At 44.3% G+C, this 20970-nt stretch overlaps 1 protein-coding gene across 4 annotated transcripts in view; it reads left to right on the top strand.

Annotated features, from left to right (window-relative positions):
- The first annotated feature begins 275 nt into the window (after positions 1–275).
- The window catches only part of SLC37A2 (solute carrier family 37 member 2), a 926772-nt gene continuing 906077 nt past the window's right edge, over positions 276–20970 (top strand). For 3 of the 4 annotated variants that reach the window (XM_086957324.1, XM_086957323.1, XM_086957320.1), the window contains exons 1-2: positions 276–353; positions 848–939. In XM_086957324.1, coding sequence (XP_086813450.1) covers positions 881–939 — 59 coding nt within the window. In that variant the 5' untranslated portion in view covers positions 276–353; positions 848–880. The other variant, XM_086957322.1, reaches the window with a different exon arrangement.

Here is a 20970-nt window from a genome sequence, read left to right as displayed (position 1 = left end):
AGGGTTGGTTGTCGTGCACTTTCGATTATCCTACTCACGCACCTACATTACTCTGGTGTCTCGTGCCCCTTGCTCATTCGGTTCTGTGGGATCCATACGGGTCTCCAGCTCACTTAGTCAGCCCGCGTGAGTCCCCGTCGGCTGATTGATTCATGTTACTTCCCCACGCAGCTCCCGTGCCTCTATTCAGCCCCGCCCCTTACGGTGCCCCGGCCCTCCTCCCTTGAATCACATGTTTGGTCTGGGCGCTGCTCTCTTCTCCCAGGTCAGGTCCTCCTCCTCTGTGTACATCAGCCGCTTGGGGCGGACGGTATTCATGGGACGCTTTAAAAGAGACTGCCGATAACAGGCGGGTGAGACGAGAGGCAGTTGGGCAGCGTAGGCGCAAAGCAGGGCACAAAGGCAGCGTAGGAGTAGTGCTGAGTTAAGTTTAGGAAAACCCTGGGCATGCGGCGTGCAGTCCTGATCGCCGCAGGTTCCCGGGTTGAAACACAGCTGATTCACTCCAGAGCACCTCAGTTATGAATGACCGACAACTGGAGTCATTTTATCTTCTATAAATTAGAGGACAGACTGACCAGTCGGGACAGGTTCCATGCTATTGTAAAGCGTATTTAAACAGTTAGAGCTTCTATCAAGGGCATTACTCCACTAGCTGCTAGTTCAGATATTTTTAATCTTACCATTGAAGATTTGGACCACGTAGTTATTTTATACATTTTTTTAACGTTAGGTTTTACTGCCCCCCCCCCCCCATCTTTTGTTTTGTAGGCTAGATTTTTAGTAGCTATTATTTTACACATTTACCTCTTTAAGGCGTTTCGCTGATTACTTCCCATTTCTTTAGCGGCGCCCTAGGTGTTTATATCAGTCAAGAAGAATGAGGTCTTCTTTAGCCCCCGGTATCCGGCTCATCCGATCCATTTCCACAGGCGACTGGTAAGTGAACAGTGAAGTAGAAACATTCGTCTGTCATCTGTGTGTGCCGCTTGGCTGCTTCTTTGGAACCATCGTGCATGTCTGAGTTGAGCGTGCTTTTTTTTAAGTATGTGACATTCCTTCTGCTATTCAGTATTTACAAATCCCAGTTCACTTATACAGGGGACAGCCCATGCTGCTGATCAACTTGTTTTTGCTCAACTTTGTTTTATATCTTGTTTAGCTTTAATCTGTTTTTATCCTACTTGTGTGTAAAGCGCTCTGATATCTGCAAGGATCTTGTTCGCGCTCTATAAAACTTTCAAATAAATAAATATCCTTTTCGGTCAAAGCCGCTGCCCTCTGGAATTCCCTCCCATTTACTCTCAGTGACACCAGAGACCTTGGCTGCTTTAAGAAGCTCCTTAAGACACATCTTTTTAATATAGCCTATTAAAGTTGTTATGTTCTGTTGTTCAGCTCTCGACTTCTCTGTGGTTATGCTTCGCGCCAGGATACTCATGAGTAATTGTGCGTGCAATAAATATCCATATAACATAACATATATATATAATAAACAGCCAGGGCCACTGGAATCCTGCGATTCCGCGCCCGCTTCGTTTTCGCGGCCACTTCGTTTTCTGCATACGTATGAATTTACTGCATGTGCCACATAATCCATCTTCTGCTGCCTGATCTGCAGGTTTTAACAAACAAGTTTGTTTCTTGAGGTGTTGCTACACAGTGGTCGCGAAGGTAGACTGGTCACCTATTAGTTGGATGTTGCTTCATTTACTGGTACTGATGAGGTGAAACCTTTGAACGGGCAGTGTTAACATGAAAAAATGGCTAAATAATGAAGCAATACTATAACAAAATGTGCCCAGTGAGCCGCATTATTTGACTTTTCTTGCTTCGTAATTTAGTGAACCTGTCAACATAATTTGGTCCTCATTTTAAACATAATTCCAGTTACATTGCTTAAAGCCTGTTCTGCGAGTGCCATTTCATATTTTAATTCCCCGTAAAAACATAGTGGACGGACAGTAAATGTATGCGAACTTAATTTTATGTGTTTCATTGCCTACTGTAAACCTATGTCGTGTGCATTTGCAAATCTTTCCTAATAGACATTCCTCACGGCTGCTCGGTATTTGCCTTTGCACATATCTATATTTAATCTGGAAATGTTATCCTCTTTCAAATATTAATGTATATTTTACCGTCTATACGGTGCCCTTGGAAATAGTTTACCTTCCATCCTGCTGTATGGGCGGTGAGAACTTTTAAATCCACCTTTTATATAACGCATACAGTGCTACTATTCTGAGCCAACCTTTCAATAAGTTCATTTAATGTATTGGTTACAGCACAATGTTCGCTTCTCTATGTATGTGTTTCTAAATCTTTACCGGTTACCGCCACTGTTGCTGATCTGTGTGTTCTGCACTTTTATCCACAAACTATGCTTAAATGCTGTGCCATTTTTGCAGAATAAGTTTCAAGTAGCAACCGATTTGAGCAGACCACCTCAGGTCTTATATTTATTTAGAACGCATTTCTCTTTTATAGGATAGTCACTCCTTTCTTGATTATTTATGTAAGTAAGCATGTGACACTTGTGAGCCGCACACATAGTTGAAAAGAAGCAGAGTTCTGTACTGGGTCAAAGATAAAGATAAGTCGTGTGATTGAAAAGGTAGCTAGCTTTTAAGAATGAAAGTGGATTGTTAACTGCATTATTATATAGTGTTCTTTAAAGAGGCATGCCTTAAGCTCTTTCCGAGCTTGAAGCTGTATTGATGGATTGGAGGATGTTCCAGAGCCTACGTGCATGGATGGGAAGGTCAGTTTAGTTGATTTTTCTCATTTGCCCTTCTTTGTTTCCATTCTTAGTGTCTTGGCTGTAGTCATGCTGAGAACCACCAGAGATGGTGTCATTGTCAGCCAGATATGCAGGGTGCATAGTTTGAGAAGGCCTGTTTCCTTGTTTTTTTCTTTTTTGCATTTTTTTTTCTATTCTGATGGTGTCCTGGCTGTGTGTGTGTGCTGAGCACCGCCAGTGATGGTGTGCTTGTCAGCCAGATATGCAGGGTTGCTGGTGGTGATGGCTTTGTAGACGATGCTGCTGCTTTTGAGGGTGGTTAAGGTCAGCAAGAGGAACCTATGGAGTTTCATGAGGGTCAGGTTGATGTGGGCATATTTCTTCAGGCCCCTGATGGGACGTACTGCGGCATGTAGGATGCCTTTAAGGAGAGTCAGTGTGGCGTCTGAAAGGCTGTGGAGCAGGGCCCCATCCAGTTTCAAGAGTACAAGGGTTCAAACAGCTGTTTTGAATTCTAGGAGGAACAGTATCACTTACTAAAGAGGTTTCTTTTTGGTTGCAGTTTACTACAGCGCAAACTCGACCAGAAGGTATCAGAGCGCTTTACATGAGAACCAGTTGCATTACAGATGAACACATTCATTTTTTTTTTTAGGCACAGGGGGATTAAGTGATTTGCCCAGAATCCCAGGATGCCTAAGGCTTCAGCTGGACTCTAACCTGGTTCCCCAGCTTCAAGGTTGCCTGCTCTAGCCCTTAAGCCACATTGATACCCAGTCATCTTGGTTTCTTCGCAGTGTATTCTTTGTGACTGAAGTCGGTCCCCAGGGTGTATCGAGTGACTTGACATTGTAGAAAGTTTGGGTTGGAATCCATCTAGGTTCGTCTGTGAGCCAAGGTTGGACTAGTTCTTGATTTTTATTCTTGGAGAATAGCTAGAATTCTGTTTTGGTGGAGCTAAGCTTTGGGAAGTGCTGGATATCCAGCTGTGGAGGGGATCCCTTCAGTTTTTGTAGATTGGATGGCTGTAGCTGAAGAGAGATACAGCCTATACTTTTTTGTAGTAGAAAATGTTGATGGTAATGCACTTGTCTATGCAGAGTGAAGCATGAGGAAGCAACGGCTCCTTCGCTAAGGGGGAGGATCATCGCCCCACTTCTTTGCAGCAGGGAAGTACAGGAAACCTACAATGATAATCACTCGAGGTTATTATCATTTTATGTTTTCCTGCTGCTGCAGGTTTGCAAGTGGGGCTGCACCTATGACAGAGAAGCAGTGGTAGGAGTGGTTGGCCCACTCCAAGAGCGCATGAATGTTTGGTTGGCCCTCTCAGGCCGGCCAAACCGTCATGCGCAAGTCGCATGTTGTCCACGCATGCTGCATTATAACCTGCGTGGAGCACATGCCCAGGCTCCCATTCCTGACTGAGCGCCGAACCACAGCACTCAGACCAATCACAACGACACATTGCAGCATTGTGATTGGCTCAGGGGAGCCTGGGGGCTTCCTCTTCTGACCCTAGGGGAGAGGCGGTTACAGAGAGACGGAAGAGAGATTCAGTGATCAGTTAAGTTAAAAAAAAAAAAAAAATATATATATATATATATATATATATATATATATATATATATATATATATATATATATATATATATATATATATATATATATATATTTATTTATTTAAAGTTTTATTTCTTTTTAATGTAATTTTTTTTTTTAAAGCCGTCGATCTGTGCCGCCCGCCACCTGCATGAGAGATTGATGCTATACTTGATTGTCTTGGGCAGTGTTCTGCTTTTATTGATGTTGCTTTCCTACTTGGTTCATGCTAATCTGATGAGCAGTCTGTGGTAGTAGGGGGGTTTTAGTAGTTTGAGGACGTTGGTATTCATTTTTTCATCTGTTTTCTTACCTGTATGCAGATGGTGCATTTGTTGTCCGTGAAGTCTTTGTAATACCAAGGTACAGAAGGGTTCAGTTTGCATTTGCAAGTTTTGGTTGGAGCGTAGATTCAAATGATTTTCTAGAAATGTATTTGTCATTTAGAAGGATGTTTTTTTTCAGCCATGAAGGGGGAAGAGCAGGAGATGGGTTTGAGCTTTAGTTTGTTGGGGGAGAATTCTTTTAATGATCTGAGGATTTTTTTAAATCTAATTTGGGTTGATCTTGGTGTCTTGGTTGGATGTAGAGTTAGGTTGGCTTGGTGGTCAGTCAGTCCAGAGATATGGGAGTATGCATTGACCAGTAGCTCACATTGAGAAAAGTAAGTCAAGAATTTGATCACTTGAGTGTGTTAGTTGGGTGACATCCTGTACCACGGTGAGGAAGCTGTCTTCTATCTTTGTCATGCTTGCGTTGTCTGGGAGGTAGACGTAGCCAAGGATGGTGGTGTGGGAATGTCAGATATAAAAGTGGTGAGATCTGAGCATTCATTTGAGGTCCTTGTTCTGTCCTGGAGGACGCAACAAGACTGGTTGAGGTGGAACGTAGGAGACTGAGTTGCGGAGAGAGTGGAACTGACATCTGAGGAGCTCGATGGAGTTGAGTGTAGCATGCAAGCCTATGCTGCAGCACCAGGTGGATCTCAAGAGAACGTTCCATCATATTAGTTACAAACATGTCAATTTCAATACTTTTATCCGGATTATAAGTGCAGAATTGCTGGGCACGTCATATGTGGCCAGCTCCACCATCTTTCGCCAGTAATATATTTAAAGCAAGCCTGTTCTGCAAAACCATTGCATGTATAGCCTTGAGTTCTGCATTTACTGTGGTAAAAGCACCAGTCATGTTAGTAGTAAAATGTAACTACCAGGATAAGACTGCTTACTGATCGTCAGATTATTCAAAATTATACCTACAGAAAGAATCATAGCATAAATATATCACCTTCTACTTGTGAAATACTACGCTTATCTTTTTCATCAGTCACTATACCTTTATCATCTGTCATCTACATGATACACTTTAGGAAATATTAAAGCTAGGTAGCAACTACCAATCCAGTTTGTCAGAAGATGAAAATAATCATTTTTTCCTCACACAGAATAAACGCCCCTTATAATAGGATCCTCTCCTTCACAATCACTCCACACCACCATTTCCATATTTTGAACCTGATCCTTCTCTCCTATAGTACAGTCTTAATTTCCTTTTCAAATCAAAACTGAGTTTTGGATGTTATCCTTGTTCCTTTACTGCTGTTTCCTTCTCACAAGCACTTATTTCTCATTTCTTCACTCCCTTCCCAGTTCATCCTCCTCTCATTCAGTCATTTTATAAAATCTTTCTCAGGACCGCTCGACTTACATGAAGCCTTAATGTTAGCTAAATCAGTAAACTTGTTTTGTGTAATAGGTTTCATTTAATGAAGCATTTACCTTAACCTTAACCCTTGATTGTGCATTTACATTTTTAATCATGGGCACATCCTCTAAAGGCATGTCATAATTTGAGAAATAATACTGTAAATGTCTTGACGATCAAACCAATTCATGAATATACCCAGAGGCACTTGACTTATGTGATGCTGAGCGTTCTTTGCACATAATTATGGATTTGCTGCATTTGCCACATAATCCAGTGTCTGCTGCATAATCTGGGAATTTTAACAAAAAGTAATTTTGCTTCTAGCTCTAACGTTTCAAAAGCTACTAAAAACACATCAACATTTGCTGCCATGCAGTGGAAGGCCCTGTTGAAGGCTGACTGGTTACTTTCCTGTTCCTTATTGTTATATTAGTCTGTTACTCTGGTATTCATGAGGTGCAACTTGTGCCCAACAGTGTTAGGAAGTGTAGAAATAGCAAAATAGTGAAGTCATACTATCACAAAATGTGCCACACTATGCCGCATAATTTACCTTTTCTTGCCGCATAATTTAGTTAACACTGCCACATAATTTGGCTCTCCTCTGTCGCGTAATTCCTGTAGAACTGAATATACTGCAGGACAGAGTGTAAGGGAGGGGCAAGTGATAAGTAACACAACCTGCCTTAGAAGAAGGAAGGTATATACATATGCCACAGTTCTTAGCTGTGGGATACTCGTGCAGTAATTTAAAATACACATTTTCCGAAAAGTTTCCCTCAAGCCATCTCTATGCAGTATCTTCATGTTTAACCTATATTGCTCGTCTAAAGAAAATTGATCCGTTTTAGTTAAAACATGCACGACAGGAGAGTAAAGAGTCACAAGTAAGCCAATCGTTAGTATAACTGGCAAATACTGCGTCTACTACTAGAACTCTACAACTTTTCTTTGCACTTAGCACAACGGTTTCTATTAAATCCGATCGGAAAGAAAAATCAAAAATCTACTCTTTGTTTCTACCTATCTCTCTCCTCTGCCCTCTTCTGGCCGTAGTGCTTGCACTTTCTTCTAGCTCCTTTTATATACTCTTGTTTTCGGCTGCTTGGTTCACTGTGGTTTCTCTGTCTCATTTCCCACAGGCAGTGCATTTGTCTTGACTTCACTTTGAGACTCCATAGCAAAGTCCGTTGGAAATGGGCATCTTTGCTAAGTCCACCTGAATGCAGTTAAAGGGACCACCTGATCTTCCTATGTGACTCATGGTCTTTACTTTCCTCCTGCCCTCCTTTACATGCTGGAAAAAAAGCACATGTGATGCAAAGTCCCTGCAATTACACAAAAGTGGGAATTATACCAGTAATTTTTAAAGAGTCAGACCACAGCATTTCTCCCGATATGGGTAGGATCATAGAAATTCCTGGCTATAGGTGAAACCATGGCATCAGGTAAAACGGGTCTCTCATCTATTATACTGATTCTTTGCACATTAAGACCTCACCCACTTTTCCTTCATTTCTGGGGCTTTATCCTGCAGTTTTTTAAATTCCTCCCACAAGTTAATTGTGTTCAACATTGGCACACTGGTTAGTGGAGGAGGACACTTGAGAGATATTGCTTTTAAAGGACGTGGGGAGGTGCTGTTCCCTCGCTCAACTCCTGATGTTGGGGAGGTGGGATATAACCTCGGTCCCGTATCTTATTCGGCACACTGCCTCCCTGTGGAAGCGGACAGTTAGTGTGGTCCTAGCTAGGGCCCCTTTAGCCAGGGAATTCATCTTTTGGGACCTTCCAGCTTTTAGAGCGCTGAGGGAATCTGTGGACCTTTCAGCCTGGAGGGGGAGAGACTGAGATGTTGGGGGACTTGTCCCCCATTTAAGAGTTTATCACTTTTGAGGCTGCACAGGAAAGCTTCCATGTAGGGCCAATTCTTGCAGCACGCTTGTATTGCAGCCATAGTCTGGACTATATGACCCACATTCCCAGTAGCCTCTGCTACGTCACTCACCTTTTGAAGCCTGTTGGAGTTTGGTGGGGGCTACCATATGGTCTCCCTCATATACAGGGCCTTAACAGTAGATCGTAGGTGGGGTCTGTTCCCCTGCACTGGAGGCTTGAGAGGGTGACCTAGGGGTGCAGTTCGAAAATGCCCAATGGAAGAGAATATGTGCATTGGTTAAGAATGTGTCAAGCAATGCAAGATTTAAATGTATACACCATCAAGGAAGGTATCCGCTTCTTAGAGCGGCTCCATCTCCCATCCGCATTATCCCTCAATATCCACACATGATTCTGTCTTCCAGCTGCAATATAATCGCTTTGGATTGGTTGTTAGCTTGAGGGGAACCCATTGAGCCTGGTGATATGTGCGAGAAGAATCATTTGGGGAGCCAGAGACGCGGCAGCCCGGTGAAAGAAATGAAGCACTGGTCTAGATTTGGGCCGTCATTGCCGACCAGCCACCGTGATGATGTTGACAACGGATGCCGATGGCCTCTGAGTCCGAGAGCCCCTGCAATGGCTGAGGGAGGCGACCCAGGTGGAGCAGCCGCGTGGGGTGCATGCACTATGCTCATGCACAGTTGAGACCTGGAGAGTCAAACTGCAAATCCAGATTGCGGCATAGCAGCGATCTAATATGACGCTGGTCTCCTTTTGGGTAGCCTCAACAAAGCACAATCTGCAGCAAGTTTAAATAGGCCACCAGGTGAACGGAAGAGATGTGAGGACGTATCTCTGTGGGGAGACATTGTGTTCCCAGAGCGTGATATTGAAACTGTATACAGTGCTCATTTGAGACCCAAGCTAGAACTCTCCACTGGCTCTCCTTGTCTCCACCACACCGGCCATCTGTCGGCCCCACGCTGATATGGCGGCTGATCCTCACTCATCCGGGGCGGGGCTGTTCCCTTGGTGGCCCCATCTACCTGTGGCATCCAATTATCACCAGATACTATATATGGAGGTGCGCTTCTAATCATTTACGAGGAGTCATGGATGTGTGCCCTTGAGATTTATGGGAGTGGTGCCTGCTTGGTGAGAAAGCGGACAGGCCGCATGGGGTGTACTCTTTCACCCACAGGCAAGTGGCGATGAGTACCCCTGCAGCCCCAGTGTCCCTCCTTCCTAACTGTCCCCCTCCCCCACACAGTGGCAGCATGACAGGCATAACGGTATGCGAGGCGCCCATCAGACAAAGCTAGATAAATTTGTATTCTCAGAAAACTCTGGACCACAGGTTAGGCCCAAGAGCTGGCTTAGCCTGTGGTTTGAACTGCCCCATGTGGCGAACCCTTGACACTACAAGATATTATGGCGGCGATCCAAGGGATGTGATTTTATTATTATTATTTTTTTTTTATGGAGGCGCGTGATTTTTGTTGGAGGCCCGTATGATTTGGTCCCTAATGAGGGATCACTGTTGAGGGCGGATCTTCATGCCATGAGTTTACTAGTAAAAGAGATGGAAGCATCTATGACCACCCTCCACCTAGACACAAGCCCTCAAGACCCTAGTCCATAACCTTCAGACATCCAATACAATCATGGAGGCCCGACTGTAGGATTATGAAGGTAGGGCCCGTCATTAAGTGCGCATATTGGGAGGGGCCAGGAGTGGACCTCTTTGTTGAAGACCTCATACTTAAAGAATAGGATGCCCTAGTCCAGTGGCCCTTCCCAGACCTATAATTGCCTTATAGCCCTCGTCTAGTGACCTGTGAAAACACACAAATAACCACCTTCCCTGACTTTCACTCAAGGTTCAGAGACAACGCCGTCGCTTTTTGGAAGTTAAAAAGGCACTGAGAGACAGTCGACATGATCTGGTGTAGTTTATGTAGATTTAATGAAGTGCTCCTAGCTGGTATAAACCCACATTGATCCATATGGATCAACTTGTGGAGGTATGGCTGAGTTCTGTTGGGCAATACTTTGCTTAATATTTTGTATTCCGTACATAGCAAGGACAAGGGGCGATAGCCGGACATGTCTTCCGGATCCCTACCTAGCTTAGGCAATGACACCACCAGCGCCTGTGCGGCGGTGCAAGGGAGGCGCCCGTCTCGAGCAATTTTTTTTTTTTTTTTTTTTTTTTTTTTTTTTATATAACTCCTCCCAATTCGGTATTAATATCTCAGAGTATGTTGCAAAGAATTCCACTGGCAGCCCATCCGGGCCCGGGGTTTTGTTGCTTGCAAGTCCACCTATGGCTACTTTTTATCTCTGCCTTGGTAAGAGGTCCCTCCAAACACTTCTGCATACCTGTCGGGGGTTGTGGGTATAGTAAGACTGCGAGAAAGTAGTCAATGGAAGACTCCCCCAAAAAGTGTGGTGCCCTGTATAGTTCTCCATAGTAGTCACTGAAGGCATCACTAATTTCACACTGTGTGGTTGCAGTCGCTCCCCCAGGTAGCGTAATGCAGCTAATAACAGTAGTGGGAGGGTAATTTCTAATCAGTTTGGCTAAGAGGATACCTGAGTTATCGGCCTCCGAATGATGTCTTTGCATGTAGGACCTATAATCTATCAGCCTCAGCGTCTCGAAGTTCTGCATGTTGGATGCGTGTCTCTTGTAGGGGTGCCTGTTTCGTAGGGTCTTGCGTTGCCTCTTGCTCTAGTCGTGACATATCTGTCTCAGTGTCTTGTAGTTTTCTGTGTACCTCCTGTCTCGCTCCCACCGTAGCGGTAATTGCTGCGCCCCTAATGACTGCCTTCATCCTTCATAGTATCCCACTGAACCAGAATTGTGGAGGCAGTATTGTAATTTTCTGTAAAGTAGTTTTGTAGTGCAGTGGAGAGCACGCTGCGAAATGCAGAATCCTCCAGCGTTTAAGGCCATAGCCGCCATGTGGGGGGGACTGGAGAGGGTAGTCTGCCCCAGCTAAAAACCGTCTCCAGTGGGTTTTGGTCCGAAAATGTCTTTGTTAAGTGCGTGGTGTCTGTAATTTGGTCCGCTATGGACGCAAACACATAATCCTATCTATCCTGGTGTACCGGGAAAAGGAATATTCCCTGCGTGTGATTTAACAGCTTAACAATGACGGGCCCTGGGTTTTCTCCAGGAGGCGGTTGCCCCTCACATAGCTTTAACCAAATTTACACAAGACTGGTATAATAGAGGAAATGGTTCTGCCAGATATCTAAAAAAAATATTGGGTGGCACAGTTGACCATTATTACTCAAAGGGTGCATCGACCCATATATGAACCAGCGTACTGTATAAACCGGTATACCATTGAAAAGTAACAACCTAGGCAATTATACACTTTGAGTCACACATAGATCAAGAATATATAGCAGTAGACTACAGCTGGCTAAAACACAAGTATGAGACTGAATTTTCATGCCACCCACCCTCATTTTTTATTGTTTGTTTAATTGTTAATATGTGAATGTCAATTATACATTGTGATTTTTGTACTGCTATTTTTATGTCATATAAATGAACTCTTTTAATTTGTGTCAATTGATTAATAAATACTTGTGTTTTAGCCAGCTGTAGTCTACTGCTATATATTCTTGATCTATGTGTGACTCAAAGTGTATAATTGCCTAGGTTGTTACTTTTCAATTGTACTTGTTTCCCTGACCTAGGAATTACAATATTCGTTAATTCAGGGGGTCCTTGTTACATACACCTTTGTTAAACCTGTATACCATACAGCCTGGCGGTTATTCGTGAGAACTGAACACTTCTCTGAAACACTATGCCCTTACAGGACCTACAGTACTCACAATCCAGCTTTGGCATACCACACTCAAAACACTGAGTTGAGGAGGAAGGATGACCTGGGGTTCTCCGTTGTGGGACTGTAAAAGACTGGGCAGGTTGAGACAGAGGCCAGGTTTTGATAAATGGGACCTGATCGGCATCTCTAAGGTAGAGAATCTATGGTCTAATGGTGCAGTACTGCCGTTCTCTGAATTGCTGAGAAAGTATGACCTAATCGTTACAGAAACCTTTCATTACTTACAGGTCCGTCATGCTCTACAGGTTTTGTTACTGCCCAAACCACTGGCACTCGCATAAATGGGTCAGCAGGGTATTGTGTTGAGCTGTGTGGAGGCGGATGTGGCTGAGGGGGCAGTGGCTGAGGTCGTGAAGATAAGGCTGAGGAGGACCTAGGGTGTGGGCGGGACTCCTGGCCAGATGTATGGACCCTGAGGGTACTTGATCATCCTCCTCAATGGATGATGAGTGTTGTTTGCCACAGATGATGACTGACTTGGTCAGATGTTGTGATCATTGTCGAAGGTTATGGGGGCTACTCTATTATTGTTGAGGATGATTATGCAAATGTGTGTTTTGGACATGTTCTTATTGTAACAAAGAATGCTCCTACTGTATGAACCTACCTTCTCTGTGACGTGGTTGATGATGGCATTTAGTTTTGTAACAGTTGGCTTTCATTTGTACCAGTGACTATAGAGCACATCACAGTTTTCGCTGGAAATTGGAACCCGAAAAGAAACTACCTATCCTCATGCAAGGATATGGATAAGAATTCCTGACACTGATCATTGATAGCAAACCAGTGCTTCACATGGAATTTGGAAAATATCATGGTAAAATTCAGTACGACAGGACAACAATATGATTGAACTTTCCCAGGTCCTGAACTATCCTCCACTTTTTTAGGTTGAGCCTAAGCAAGAACGCATGCACTGTATGCAAGACCTGCTGTAATCAGTGCTGGGTGTGTAATCCCACCTGCCCTTTATAATTGGTTCCTTACTGCTGTCGGTCTCCTTTGGTGGCTCTTCATTGCTTAGTGCTCCCGATACATCACTTGCTTTTTTCAATCAGGAGCATCTGTAAGTACAGTTTCCTTACACTGTACATGTTCATTTGGGGACTACTTCAACAAACCAAACATGTTTGTGTTGAAGTTTTCAATTACAACTTCAGTGAATTAGAAACGCACCTCAGACCACTTGTTTTCCTGTCGGAATGGCTTTATCTCAACAATGACGCAGCTCGCCCAATTTGAACAATCAGTTTTTAGGTCTCGCACCTGCGATACAGGGCAAAGCCCTGTCGCAGCGAGACCTATAGTAAGCGGCTCTGCTTACAAGGAGACAAGAGATGGGCACGCGCAGCATGCCGGAATCGGATCAGGTCGCTGTTCCCAGTCACAATGGATCAGAACGCATAGACACACACACGCATTACCTGGCACACGTGGGGCTTCCCTCACTTATGGGAGCCCCGCACTTGCATCGACGGCCTCATCCGATGCCATTTCTGACTCGGGGCTTCTTCTGCAGCCACAGCGCGGCTCTCCCCTTAGGCATGGGAGCCCCGCAGTGCTATCCGCTGGTCTTCAGCCGGGCCCCCTCCTGTGACCCGGGACTTCAGCTTTGGCGCCAGGGCTCGCTCCTCATAACGAAAGTGGAATGGTGCGCATGCGCGGGCAGCCCCCGCCCTCCCAGGTCTCCTCACAACTGTCCCGGCGCATGTCCACTTTGAAGAGCAATCTTGGAAAACAGTGTCGGACTGGCAATGTCGCGAGCACGGCTGTGACCTGCAGTCGGCTTCAGCCTGATCCTCTCTTGCTCTGTAAACCGGGGCAGGAGCCTCATGGGTAGCTCACCCTCGTTCTTGGCTGCTCAGAGGGATTCAGACCATGGCTTTACCAGCTCCTCCTTACCGGGGCCCCCAGCTGTGGCCTGGTATAGGACAAGCACAGGTGCTCCAATTTGGCCAGGTGCCCTCATAACCCAGCAAGAGCAACACATTTATCACCGGATGCGGAGGTCAGAAGAGTGTGAAAGTGGCTGTGCACGTACGCAGACCTTGATCCCAAAGCTTTTGAGCCATTAAATTATTATGCTTGGTTTGCGTTTATACTTGCACCGTCATCTTTTAATGTAGGTGTTACCGCTAACGTCCTGCCTTGGGAAAGTTGCGTAGATTCATTCGACCATGCTCTGAGTGTTAACTTGGGTTTTGTTTGACTTCACTGCTCCTACAGTCATATGACCCCCCACTCTGTCTCCACTTGCTCCCCAGTACTCACTTTAACTGCCCTGTCCTAGCCTAGTATTCTGCTGTGATCGTGTTACTCAAAAGTCCTAGCCCCCCGGTGCCACACATTGTGTATTGGGTGGTATGCTATACAGTCACTTCTTCTTGCAAAGAATGCCCTCGAATTATAGTGAATGGTGACTATTCTGTACTCTTTGAATACACTTTCTATGTGCCCCTGTCCTGTGTTATAACACTGTGAATTAAATGGTGCTTGAAGTTCATTCAGTAGATAAGGACATCTTTGGCAATCAACGCAACTGCAGTTACATCCCCCTTAGAATACCCAAAATGTGAACAAGTTGAATGTGAGTAGAGGAATGTTGTACCTAGCCCTGCTAGTGCATTCTAAGATGATACTCATTGTATATTGATAGGTCACATGTTATACTCTTTGCATTGTGATAAATCAATCTTTATACACTCTGCACATTGATAGGTCACTTTTTTTCTGCTCCAGTCACTGCTCCTACAATACATCAAAATGATTTTCTGTACCCAAAGCTGAAGTTGGAGTAGTTTTATTTTTTACTTTAAAAAGTACGGGCTAAAATGTAATCAGTTGTTTGCACCTGCCTTTTCCATTGTATATGTTCTTTGGTAAATACAAAACATATTGCATTACAAATGCTATAGTTGTCACATTTGGCAAAGTTAAAACTATTGACATTGTAAATGATAAAGCTATTAATTTAGCTATTTTCAAAACCAACACATAAATAAAAAATATGTCCTTTACAATACCAAGAGCTCACAGTGCCCAATGCGAGACCTATTGCATTGCAAATGCTTGTTGTGTTTTTTTTTTTGCCGCGGGCAGCCGTGCCTTTTTCCCCCCTCTCTAGTGGTAGGAGCATCCGGGAGGGGGGAGGAACAAGGCATCTGACAGCGGGTGGATTGTACGGCATCCACACCGACTGCAACAACTGTGGTAACTGAGCCTTGCAGGGGGCTTGCCAAAGGGGCTGCTAAGGTTTCAGCTTCTGCAGTCCTCTCGATCCGGACATCGTGACACCCCCTTGCCATTAATCTCACCTGCCTCACTTTACTGCACAGTTTGGAAACGAACCCAGCTGCAGAGTGGATGTTGGTAGAGCGGCACTAGTAGAATCCACTGGAAGCAGCTGGCAATACAGATGATTTTTGCTACGTCTTGGAGACTTCTGTTTTTTTTTTTTTTACATTTTCAGGAATACTAAGCACCATATAAATGCATTTATGACACAATAACAAGAATATTCACTAAAATAAAATTGCTATTCTGCATTGTTGTAGAAGACTTGGCCAAGAACATTACAAGATGGCTACAAATTTGTCAGATCAACGTGCGGGTATTAACTAGCCCACACTCCCTCAGCTGACTTTAATCTAAGCTAGAGCGCTCCTGAGACACGGAGTTGCAGCTGAAAGAAGCACTGGTGACGTATGTGCTCAAAGCCACACCCTACGAAGGTGGTAGCTGCATCAGCCAGGGTTGGAGCTACGACACGGACCACAGGCGAGTCTTCGTAAAGTTCAGTCACAAGCCCAAGGTGAAGTGGTTGCTAACCATAACCTCACACAACATACTTGTGGCGACATTCCCCTAAAAAAATATGAAGGAGGCACAGTAAAATGGGCAAGACTAGGCAGTTGTAATAATTGTTTAGCTGTTTTCGGGGCTTTGTAAGGGGTTGGTGGGGGGGGCAGCTTGAGGTTAACCAGTCAGCTGCTTTCAGGTAATTGCAGAACCCATGCGGGGAGAGACAGGCAATCCCTGCTTGTAATGTGAAAAGGGCAACTACAAGGCGCATTACGTTTAGCCTTCTGTTGCTGCTGCTGATAGCTTTTGTGCTCCCAGCAATTTGGAGGGGGTTATTCTAGTGGTAAGATAACTCCAAACATTTGAACGTATACATGCCTCTTTGACCCTAAACCCTCCACCGCAAGACTGGCAAAGCCTGCATATAAGGGGAAGGAATCTACAGGATTGAACCGATTTATTGTCTACACCTGTACTTCACTGATTTTATCTGTTTTTTAATTGCTCCGTTCGGAAAAAATTATATTTGATAGTTTTAGTAAGATATGACATATCACAACTTCCTCGGTACGAACGAATTGAAATGAAGTACGTGAGATTTTATTTGAAATTTTGTAACAATTTTTATTAATTGACACAATAAACATTGACTGACTGATAACTCCAATGTTTAATACAGTTCAAGGAGAGTTCTGTTTTGTGTTCCATTACAGTTGGCTAATAAAGTAGCATAGAGTGTTAATGTTCCTGCTGTGAAGTACATTGGGTAGCATGCAGAACCCAGATGTATTTTATGTAGATAAGTAGGCCATGCTTTTGATACTGAGATCATTTTGTTACTTCCAGTTCATAAGTTGCAGTTCTTCTAAAATAGAACAATGATCAAGGAGCTGCATGCAAACCTTAAGTCACAGGTTTAGATCCTTTCTGTTTTCTCTCAATCTGTTGTTCCCCTGATTGTAAGAAATAGGCTCCTCTGAGAATTACTAGAGTTTGGCATACAGTCAACTCCAATCACTGTTTTGCATTATATTTCCTGACTGTTTGTGTTTCCTGACTATTCACACTTAACATTTAATGTCTACAACTAAGGATGGTATGTGAATCCCACACCGCTTAACCTTCATTGTCTTATGTAACATTTCCTGTATATTGATTTTCACACATGTATGATTTATTGTCTGTGTGTGATGGAAAGTGCTCCGACACCCTATACTGGGATGAGTGGCGCTATTAAAGAACTAAAAATAAATTAAATTAGGAGGTGTCATTAAAAAACCTTTTATGTAATTGCTCATGCACACAGATACATTTTGCATTCCTACAGTGCAAGCTCATCTCTTACATAGGGGGTGAATGGTTGAACAAAGTCAAAACTCTGCTCCCAAGTCATAGTTCCTCTAAAGTACTTGTGAAGTGATAAACTATCGGCTTTCATTTCATTCCACTGCATTGGCATTTAGGTGTTCGACTCCAGATGACTCCCATCCAGTATAATACTTGAATAAAATAAGGGCAAATGGCACTTTAAATCAATCAGTTGTTTGCACCTGACTGGAAGTGAAAATAAGAAAGCCCCTGCGCTGCCTTCAGGTTGCTACACTAAATGCGATGCAAGTAACATGAGAATGTGCTGAACTGAATTGTGTCGAAAAAGGATACCAGGACAAATTTAGCATATTTACTTTGGTCACCTGAATCCCAAATCAGGCCCAGATAGAGTTCCCAGAACCAGGATCCGGCGTGATTCCCCTACTTTCCAGCACAGGTCTGAGAAAATGTGAGTCCAGGTCTCCGGTTCATATGCCTGAGAAGGCCTTAGTCTTTTTAGGTCTCGCCTAGCGAAAGCAGCACATGCGATGCTCTCGCTATTGGAGTACCTTTTGGAATCGATTCTGCCGAGAGCTTCATACACGCGTCTGCATGGACAAACATGGCTGCTCTTGCCATTTGTCCGTAGCAAACAGCATGTGCGTGTCCGTAGGGATTGTGGGCAGTCCGACGCCATTTTGGTGTCATAGCAACGTAAATGTTGTTTCCTGTACGGAGCTCTTGTCGGAGTTTGATGAGTTTGTATTTATTATGTTGAAACGCACGGCGTGGAACTTGGTGCGTATTCTTGTGTGTTTTTGTTACTTATTCTTACTGTTGACGGCACGTTACACAATAATGCCGCTTTCAGTACGCAGCTTGCTTTAATAAGAATGCCGCTTTCAGTACGCAGCTTGTATTCTTGTGTGTTTTTGTTGTTACTTATTCTTGCGGTTACTGGCACATTTCACAATAATGCCGCTTTCAGTCTGCAGCTTGCTTTCACAAAATTGCTGCTTCTCTTGTTAAGAGTCTCTAGTCATAACTAACTGTACACTTCCTTGTTAAAAGCGGTTGCAGGGCTCTAGAGATTCCCTTTATTTGTCCATATGCTGCCGTAAAACAGGGACCCGCTGTGTGAGTTCTATGACAGCTGCTCTGACCTAGCAAAAGTATAGGTTACTATCTCCAGAAAAAAACATAGAACCTCTCCTTGGGAGTTTGCTCTGTCTAATCATATGAGAAGAGCCTCTGCTTTATCGTCCGAATTGGATTTCTTGTATGGGGTTGCCATTATACACTACTGATGCAAGATAAAAACCTTTTCCATTGATGTTCCTCCCTATGATGCCTAGGTCTTTTATATTGTTCCCTCTTGTGTCTAGGCCAAAGAAGTGGACTTCAAGGGTCATTAGGCTTACCTCCTGTTCAAGCTACGGGATACAACCAGCTGCAAGATTCCTTTGTTGGCAGTACCCATCTGAACAGTGGAAGCTAGATCAAGACAGGACTCTTGCCTGACATGCTGTGAAGCTCTTAGTGTCCTCTCTGTGGTTGTGGGAGGCTTTAGGGGTGAACTCCTGTGGTAGATTGGGACTTAAAAAAACAAATTCATAAGGTAGAATCTTTAACCAGGACATCCTGATGTGTGTGTCTGACCTGTACTCATTGTGGTCCGCCTCAAATTGCATACATAGCAAAACCAAAGGGGATGATGGACGGAGTGTTGAACATTGCAAGCATTCACCCCCAGTCAACTGATCTGGGTTTAATCCATCATCATTCTTTAGCTCACTCCACCACCCCAGTTCAGACATGGCCATATGCAAATCAGTTTGACCCTGTGCCTCATGGTAACAGTCCGGCCCGAACTGCCAAGCCATGTCTTCCCTGGACCGGAAACAAGCATCCTGGGACCGGTTTCTGTCCATCAATTTTGTGTCTTTTGCTTTCTCCCCCTAAGTGCGCCAGGTATACCCAGACGTGGGTCCTGGGCTCACTGTGCCACTGGAATCAAGCTATCCTGGCTGAAGAGAGGTGAAACCTCGAAACCGGTCCTAGGATGCTTGTTTCTGGTCCAGGGAGGACCTGGCTTGGCAGTTCGGGCTGGACTGTTCCCATGAGGCACAGAGTCAAGACTGATTTGCATATGGCCAGGTCTAAACTAGGGTGGCATGGTGAGCAAAAGAATGATGGATTTAACCCACATCTCTTGACTGGGGGTGAATGTTTTGATTTGTTCTGCATTCCGTCCATCAATTGTGTGTCAATTGCATACATGTCCCACTTACCGCAACCATTTCCTATCATTTGTGCTTAGTGTTTTTTTTTGTGTTATTTTTCTTATGATTTGATGTTTGTCATTTCGTTCATTGTACTCTATTTTGTTAATTTTGCGTTTTTAATTTATTACTGTTTTGGTACTGCATACATTCTTTACACATTGGCTTAAGTTAAGCCTATCTGCTCTCTACTACAGCTAGAATCTATTTGAGCACATGTTAATTTAGTGACTTGGAGGGTTCAACCTGATGAGGATTTGAATGATTGCTTGAGGTGGGCAGGTCATCTAGGCCAAATAATCCAGTTTCTTACAACAGGGAGCATCTTATTGGGTTTTGCCCTTCACTGTGCTTGTGCTGTGTGTGAGAAGTTGGCCTGGTATATGCTGTCCACTAAATAAAATGAGCACCTTGCACCAGTCCAAACAACCCTTATGGTGATTTAAGAGGTCAAAGATAACCTTAGAAAGCTATCCAAGTGGTATCTGTGGAAAGCAGCCTTCAGGCTTAGTCTTGAAGGAATGTTAAGCAGCTTGTTTTACCAGAATCCAATCTTATAATATTAGTTACATGAAAGGAGAGCCACACAGTAGTTATAAGAATATGTATTTATTAATATAACACTCTCTAGTATGACACAGTATTTCCGACACATAGATAATTACAAAGCACAGAAATGACAGTAAATAGCACTAATACACGGTGGGCTCCATGGGGGTACCAAACCATATACTAAAATAGTGGTATAAGAACCACAACTCTAGTCAGGACAGGTTGTAGAATCTCTGGGACCCCAAGAAACCACCCAAGGTGAGTAAGTAGGGAGCCCAAGGAGGACGAGTGCAGTGTGGGAACACGACCGCGTGCTCCTTACAAATCTATGGGCAAGTTGCGATTGAAGTTTTAGAGTTTAGGGACCTTTCCCAGTGAATTTCTAAGAAACTCCAGGTACTATAGGAGGTTGGAGTGCCACCCCACCCGTGGATACCGAGGTACCCAAGTTACCTATCTCAGGGAAGCCGGGTGCATAGGTCTGAAGTGGTGTCGGAAACCGCTGTAGAACCCAATGGAGGACTTTGAAGAAGAGCTGTTGCTGAAAGGAAGAAAAGTGTCCGTTTTAATCCAACAGTGGATTCTTGCCAAAGAGTACCTGAAAGCTGAGGGGACAGAGTCTGGGTCACTCAGGTGTGACCAGGAGTTCTGTTGACCAATGCCCACCGAAGTCTGGTGCTTCATGTGGGTTGATGGAGTTCTTGACTCTGCAGCTATGGGGACCAGGAGATGTCGAGGATGACCAGGAGCCCGATACGAGCTGTCCCACGAAGGATGTTGTGTACTGAAGGGTCTGTGTCCAGCGGAAGCACCTACAAGCCTTGGCAACAACAACCCATGCAGAAGGTCAAGGATGGATACGGTTCGGACTAGCAAGGTCCAGGAGACTCACCACAGCAAGAGGAGTTAGGGCAGGCCTGTAGCAACCAAAGGAGCCTAATAAAAGCAAAGGTGACCCTCAAGTGGACCCACAGGCGGGAGGCACAGGAGTCGGTTGGGAACCTCGAGCGATTTATCGAAACAGCAGCCCACAGAGCACTTGGTGCAAGGAAGCAGGAGTTCTTGGTGAAATGCTACCAGAGGTCAGGGCTACTCAGAGTCCAATGCACTTTTTCGGGAAACGCCAACAAGCATCTGCAAGTGTATTCAGTGCACAGTAGTTCGATATTGCAGCCCCCACCAGGAGTTCTGACCTCAAACTTGGTGAGAGGGCAGCTCT

The sequence above is a fragment of the Lissotriton vulgaris genome, chromosome 2_1, assembly GCF_964263255.1.
Source record: "Lissotriton vulgaris chromosome 2_1, aLisVul1.2, whole genome shotgun sequence".
NCBI lineage: Eukaryota > Metazoa > Chordata > Amphibia > Caudata > Salamandridae > Lissotriton > Lissotriton vulgaris.
The sequence above is the reverse complement of the archived record's forward strand: the minus strand, read 5'-3'. Positions and strand labels throughout refer to the sequence as shown.